Source organism: Furipterus horrens, unplaced genomic scaffold (assembly GCF_987537825.1).
Source record: "Furipterus horrens unplaced genomic scaffold, mFurHor1.1.pri manual_scaffold_2, whole genome shotgun sequence".
In the NCBI taxonomy this organism is placed as follows: domain Eukaryota; kingdom Metazoa; phylum Chordata; class Mammalia; order Chiroptera; family Furipteridae; genus Furipterus; species Furipterus horrens.
In genome coordinates this window covers 87,623,445-87,630,551 of record NW_028327172.1, presented here as the reverse complement: position 1 = coordinate 87,630,551, position 7,107 = coordinate 87,623,445, and the positions used below count along the sequence as shown (strand labels likewise).

The following is a 7,107-nucleotide window of genomic DNA, read 5'->3' as shown; positions in this document are numbered from 1 at the left end:
CCCCCCTACCACCACCACCGATCCTGGAATATGAGGGCTTCTCCAGAGGACATTGGCCAGGACCAGGCAGATGGTCCTGTCCCCTGCTCCTGTTTCCCAGAACCACACAGAAACGATTAGGGCAAATCGAACTCTGTCAGCCAGGCCTGAGAAAAGATTAATGTATATATTTTTTCCTTTTCGAATTTCAACTCCCAAAATATTCCAGCAAAAAATAGGGGGGAGGTTGCGCTGGGTTTCCTTCAATGGGCATGTGCTGCCAAGGACGACAGTGGACTTGGACCCACACCCAGGCCACCCCCAGGCCAACCACCCCCCTACCCTGCTCAGCCCAGGATGGGGAGAGACCGTAGAAATGGCGGGGGAGATAGGAGGAGGCCCAGGGAGCAGTGTGTGGGGTCAGAAGTTGGGCTGAGGGGGGGGGGGGAGTTGCCCAAGCGCAGTCCCCTTTGGTCAGTGATGGAGCCTCGGAACCTGGAAGCTTGGCTGGGGCTGAAGGACTACGCAGTTGTGGATGAGGTGGGCTATAGGCGGAATGGCTGCAGCCAATGAGCTGGGGAAGGGCAGGGCTGGGGGCTGGCCCTTGTCTTCTAACTGATGATCTGCCGAGGTCTTCCGTAGCCAGTCATGCCAGCCTGGGAGGCTCCTCTGTTGCTGCCCATTTGTAGGCCAATGACGTGCTTTCCCTCCTGCAGCTGGCTCTCTGTGAATTCCCTCTTATGCTCCTGGGCTTTCCTAGAAGAGGAGGAACCAGAATAAAAACTTGCCAGGACTGTGTGTTTTCCACCTGTTTTCTGCCTGCTGTTACTTCATAGCTTGATCCCTGTCACTTCTCTTATTCAAGACTCTACTTTGCCCCTCAGGTGAGGGAGACTGGATGAGCACAGGAGGGTAGAAAGGGAGGAGTCAAGAAGTATTAGGGACCCATTTCCCCATCATAGACCTTCAGTCACAATAACGGGTTACATTTAGCCAAGGCCACCTCCCTTCTCAGGCAGAGACCCAAGCATAGAGTAGCCACATACTTCATAAACCAGCTGGGATCTCCACGGTAGCGCCCATCATTCTTGGTCACTGCCAAGCTACCCAGGGCCATCAGGGTCCTCTGAACTGCAGCCATGTCTTTGCCTGTGAGAAGAAAGGGAGGGCAGGCAACTTCAGGACTGTATAAACAAGACTCCCAAGGCAGAACCTGATCCCACCTCAGAAAAATGGCCAGCTCAGAGGCAAAGGCTATCCCAAAATCAAAGGAGGCTTCAGGAGGCCCCATGGTTTGCCCTTGTGAGTGCAGTGTGGTCTTCCCTTGGCATAGCCCCTTCCTGTTATGCATACCCAACATTGGGGCAGGATCTGGTCATTCCTTTTACCTGCCTTAGCCACCTGTCCTTCACCTCTCCCCTCCACTCCTTTTCTCTGTACCTTCAAAGAGGTCAACAGTCTGGAACATGTCAGTCTTGGTGACCCCATAGTCCTCAGCTGCCTTCAGGAACTGAGCCACCTGCTCCATCTGCTTAAAGACCATGGAGGGTGGGTTCTCGGGCACCTTCACTGGCTTGGAGCCATCAGGATACAGGCTGTTCACCAGCTTGCTCAGAATCTGCCGGGCATAGAACGCAGCTTGGCACTTGGCTCGTGGTGCCTGCCCCACACTCTGGCAGGACGGCACAGCTGCACCCCCACTCCCAGGGTGCCACTTACCACACCGTTCTTCAGCCAGACCTGGAAGCCCAGGCGTCCACGGTCTGGGCGACCCACGTCAGAGCCGCACTGTACTATGATCCATTCCACCAGCCGTTCCTCCAGCTCCTCATCATACTTCTTCTCAATTTTGGATTGTACTTCACGGCTCATGCCATAGGAAGGTCCCTTGTTGGCCATGTTTGGGGAGAGCTTAAGCAGTGCCAGCCAGAGAAAGCAGAGATCAGGGGGTCAGAAAACAGCTCTGCTTTCCCTTGTGTCAGGGTGATCTAGCTCTGTGGGTGTCCAGTCACCCTAGACGTTTATCTGTCTCCCCTGGCTCCCTGATTTTGTTTTGACAGCCCTGCTCTTCTGGGCCAGGCTCATCCCCTCAGGTCTAGGGGCCTCTCCAAGCTTGGGAAACCAGAGGAAGAGGAGACCAGATCTTTGGCAGTCTAGAGCAGGGGTCAGTGACTTCTCTGTAAATGACCAGACAGTATTTTAAGCTTTGCAAGCCATATAGTCTCTGCCTTGTCCCACAAAGCAGCTTTAGACAACACGTGAACAAATGAGCATGGCTTTGTTCCAATAAAATGTTATTTACACAGACAATAGGCTGCATTTAGCCCATGGGCCGTAGTTTGACAACCCATGACCCAGAGCATTCTTTTTTTGCCAAGAGTGGCCACAGAGGTACTGGAGAGGCCTTCTGGAGGAGGTCACATTGCTCCCCGTCCCAATAAACCAGCAGTTGTCTTTGTCCAGCTAGGCATGAGGTGGTTTATTGGTTGTGCCTTGAGTTAAGGAGTTCCCTCCAACTCTTATTTCTCTCCTACCCCACCCTCCGCCCACTTTTTTCTCTAGACCAGAAGCTGAAACTCCAAAACTCTAGTGCTTTGCCATGTCAGCTCAGCCTCTGGCCCGCAGCTGAAGAGGCTCAACACCCCCCACCCACCCACCCCACCCCCGCCGCAAGGTCTAGAAAGACACCGAATCCCAGGAACTTTTGGCCAAGAAGTTTGCATTTCCTCAGGGGAGCCAGATGAGAGATAGAGAGAGAAAGAGAGAGAGAGAGAGAGAGAGAGAGATGCACTGGTATACCCGTGGACTCCCCCTCATGCCCAGTAACATGAGAAACCAAGAAGCCAGAGTCCCTAGGGAAATCCCAGAGCCAAGAATCTGCCTGTCCAGACAAACAGCAGCTGCTGCCCTGAGGGCCTGGGGCTGATCCTGCTCAGGAGAACTCCATTAATGGAAGGGGGAGGCTGCACGAGTAGGGCCAGAGAGATAGGACGCTGGGCACATGTGGGTATGGTCGCTCAAGAGGAACCTAACCTGGCCACAGGTATCGCCGGGGGTGGTGCCCAGAGTTCATCTGAAGAGGTACCAAATGAGGCCAAACACATCCCTGGCCTCAGAGCTCAGAAGTTGAGAAGGAGAGGGTGGTCTGAGGATGAAGGCAGTCAGCCCGTTCCCCAACTCCCTCCCCTGTCAGAGCTGAGACCCTCTCCACACCCACCACTGTGGGAAGCAGAGTGAACATCAGCACTTCACATCATCCCAGGGCAGCTGCCAAACTCGGTTTGCCCTTTCCTTTTCTGAGCTCGAGTCCCCCACCCTGCACAGTGAGGATAATGGTGTCTATCTCAGAGGACGGTGAACATTCCATGAGACAATGTCTGTGACTACCTACAATGCTGCCTGTCCCTCAGCAGAGCTCCTCAGAAGGTCAGTCTTTTGCCTCCCAGCTCGTCTCCTGGAAGTGACCAGGGGGAGTCAGACCCCAACTGAGGGGTAAAACACAGTAAGTGCTCCTCCCACTCCAGCCCCCACCCCTTCTCAAAATCATGCCCTGAGAAGACAACAAAGTTGGAGAGAAAGAACGCGAGATGGGTTCAGCTAATTTCTAGCGTCTGGGCAACTCGCTTCTCTCCCAGTCTGTTTCCTTATATGTAAAATGAGGGCTGCATCACCTCTGAGGACAGGGTTCTCTGAGCATCCCCCCTCCCCCTCCCGGTGATGCCAAAGAAACCAAAGACGGAGCTCTCTGCTCTGTTTGGCTACAAACAGCAAGCGCCTCCCCCCACTCCACTTTGTACCTCACCCATGCTCCCCCATCACCCAGGGGCTCCTGGGCAAAGCACAGTAGTCAAAACCTACCAGTCAGCAGAAACAAGTGATTTCAGCATCCCTGCCTCCCTCCTCCCCACCTCGGCTTCACCCTCCATCCCGGGCAGGTGGCACGTCTCCCTGTGGTCCAGCACCCAGACCGAAGCAGTGCCCCCACCCCTAGCTTTCAGTCTCAGGAGATTCAGAACAGACAGCCCATGTGGCAAGGCTCACAGTGGCAAGGACACCACATTGCAGCCTCTAGATCTAGAGACAATATTTGGATTTTGATCCAATTTTGGATTTTGATGAAATGCACACACCTCCACCCTCCTGTAGAAGAGCTTGACAGTGCAGAGTTCCAAGAAATCCCTCCAAGCCCTCTGATAAAGGCCTCCTCAGCCTCCGCTTGGAGCTGCTGTGGAGAAGCGGGGAGCTGCTGCAAATGGTCAAGGGGCACCTCCTACTAGCTGGAGCCTGGGAAAACTAGAAGAACCAGGGGCCTCTCCAGGACTGCTGTGCCCCCTCTCTCTTCAAAATAAAACACAGCACGTAGGAGCGAGGCCCTGTGGATGGCAGGAACAGAGAAGAGCTGTCCTCCTCTCTGCTCCCCTTTGCATAACAACCACTGAGGGGAACCAGCCGGACCCTTCTGGAAGGACCCCATGTCCCAGGCCAGTGCCCACTTCTCACTCCTCTGCCTGCAGTGAGGTGACCTCCCATTCTCAGTGTTTGAAGGGACCTGCGTACCCCAAAAATCAGCTCTCTCACCTATCCCTGCACCCTGCCACCTGTTTCAGAATACAAGGGTTTTGTGGTCCTTTCCACTGCCTCAGGGGCTGCCCAGGGGCTCTGCCATGCCTCTTAGGCTTTGGGGACCCGCCAGGGGGATACTGCTCTCCATCACTGGTGTTCTCACACACCTCTTCCCCTTCTTGGACATCCTCCTAGACAGACAATAGACAATAGAGCCCGAGTCTAACCCCACAACACTCTGAGCCTATCACATACCCTCCCAACCCAGTACTCAGGTTTCTGCCATCAGTCCCTCTTCACTAACCAAGTCATCTTGGGCATTTCAATGGGCCCAAGCTGCCCAGTCTGAGCAATATAAGATTTTACCAATCCCATGCCACCCATCTGCTAGGACCACCTCCCCATCTGAAGATTAGGAATGCACACTGACTGAGAGGGTGAGCGCTCCCAGCCAGGACCCAGACCCATCCCCCAGTCCTGCCGGCAATACACACTGCTTATGTCAAGTTCCAGCCCAGCTTCCCGCCAACCCTGGAGCAGATGTACTTACAGGGACTCCTCAGAGCTCACAGGAAGGAGTCAGTGCTGTCTGGACTTGGACAGGACTCGGCGCTGTCTGGGTGAGGGGTTTAAAGGCCTGCTGCTGTGGTGATGTCAGCTCACCACCACCCTGCCCCGCCTCCCCCTCAACCCAAGGCCCCCTCCCTGCTAGAGGAAATGGGCTCCGTTCCCCACCCCCAGGCCCCCCAGCGACTCCATACAGGCTCCATATTTGGGGAAAGACACCAAGTTGGAGCAGTCTGCCAGAGCCGCCTGAAACATTCTCTGCGTGCTTTGGGGATGCAGCGGATAGGGCGGGGCTGCGCCGCCAGGGAGAAACACTGGGGAAAGCCTTTTATGGACAGGACCACGAAGGCTTTCCCTGCTGTCTGGACTTAGGGCTGCTCCTTCTTCATTGTTCCCTGCCCCCACCCCCTGAGTTTGAGGAGAGGGGAAGATTTAAGAGGGTCTGGCCAGAGACAGAGGAAAGGGGCTGGGGGTGGGGTGGGAAGGGAAGGCCCATCCCTCAGGTTTACAGGGGACAAAGCAGCCACCCTCTCCTCCATGGCTTTCAGCTCTAGTTGGAGATGGAAACTAACTTTTACTGAGGACTGACTACGTGCCAGACACTGCAAATGCTCTCATTTAATATTCACAGCTGCGTTGTGAGAGCTTAATTACCACCCCCATTTTACAGATGAGAAAACTGAGGCTCAGAGTGCATCTTACTCAAGGCCACAAGGTGAGTCGTGAATGGCAGAACCTGGTCATCCCTGCTGACCCATGTGGGAGCTGGAGAGGCTGTCAGACCCACCCTGATCGGGTTGAGAAGTTTCAGTTGGGGTGGGTCTTGAGTTACAATTAGTTGGGGGTGAGATATGTGTTCAGCAGCAGCTCAGTTGACCCCAGTTCTCATCTAGAGGATCTCTAAGGCCTGGCAGGGCCTGAGACACCCACACGGGCGTAGGAGGTTCAGATGCTGCAATCATCCTTCCTTCCCTTTAGGAACAGTCCCTACCTATCCTGAAAACTGATCAAGTCCCTCACTCCAGGAAGCAAACTCACTTGTATCTCACTTGTACCTGGCTCAGGGGTCTCAGAAAGGGATAAAAGGAGGTAATGAAGGTGAGAGACTTCCAGAGGGGTCTCTGGGCTGCCCTCTGAGGCACACTGGCCCGCCACCCCTATCATCCTAGGACAGCCTGGCAGGAAGGAGCTAACACTCTCCACCATGCACTCAACAGAGACACACCCAGCCCCACCAGGAGAGGGCTGGCCCACCAGTCAGCCTCTTAACTCCAGTGCTCAGCCCTTGGCCCCTTCCCTGCTAGAGGAACTGGTTGCGTGGTCCCCCCAGTTATTCCACACAGGTTAGTGGCGCCTGGAGCTGTAGTGCCCTCTAGTGGCGTCTGCTCAGAGGACAGGAAAAGGAGCTGGGGATCAGCTAGAGAGTAGCCCGCGGAAAATTGCGTCCTGAATTCACCAGCTCCCTTGTCCTTAGTCTGTTGTAATATAAATCAACCTTCCAGGGTCCTTTCAAAACTCCCTCTTCTTGGAGCCTGCCTGTCACCCACGCACCCACTTACCCACTAGCCACCACCGTGTGTTTCCAGAGCACCACCCACCCTTGACCTCCATGTTCCTGTCCTTTAAAGCCATGTCAGGGAGCACTGTGCCTGCAGCCTGATGAGCTGGGAGGGGCTCAGGTCAGAAGTGAAGCCTCCTGACTGATAAGTGGAGACCAGGTGGGTAGATGTCCCTGCCATTTGCCAGAAAGGAGTGGGGCATCAGGTGAGATGGCATGGCTAAGGCTTTCACTCCCCTCTGTGCCCAACAGTCCCTGTCATGGAGCAGGCCTCTCATAAACATTTACTGAATTGATGCCACTACTCAAAGGAGAGGAAAAACATTGGAGAATCAAGGAACTATTGTTCCCAATGAGCCTGGGACTCGGAAAAAGACAAAGGTAGACCAGAAGAACTGGAAAATGGAAGACCCCTGCCCTACCCCACATTCCCAATATCT

The 7,107-nt window shown here is 54.6% G+C and overlaps 1 protein-coding gene across 2 annotated transcripts; it reads right to left on the bottom strand.

Annotated features, from left to right (window-relative positions):
- Positions 1-341: 341 nt before the first annotated feature.
- TAGLN (transgelin) lies at positions 342-5,202 on the bottom strand. Of its 2 annotated transcripts, none has more exons than XM_090266003.1 (5): positions 5,093-5,202; positions 1,699-1,890; positions 1,420-1,597; positions 1,026-1,128; positions 342-735 (listed from the first exon to the last, which is right to left on the bottom strand). In XM_090266003.1, exons 2-5 carry the CDS (start codon positions 1,876-1,878, stop codon positions 591-593), a joined length of 606 nt encoding a protein of 201 aa, XP_090122129.1. In that variant the 5' UTR covers positions 1,879-1,890; positions 5,093-5,202; the 3' UTR covers positions 342-590. The 2 variants fall into 2 exon arrangements, with proteins under 2 accessions (XP_090122129.1, XP_090122128.1); XM_090266002.1 differs by lacking the exon at positions 5,093-5,202 and adding an exon at positions 4,110-4,204.
- Positions 5,203-7,107: the final 1,905 nt, after the last annotated feature.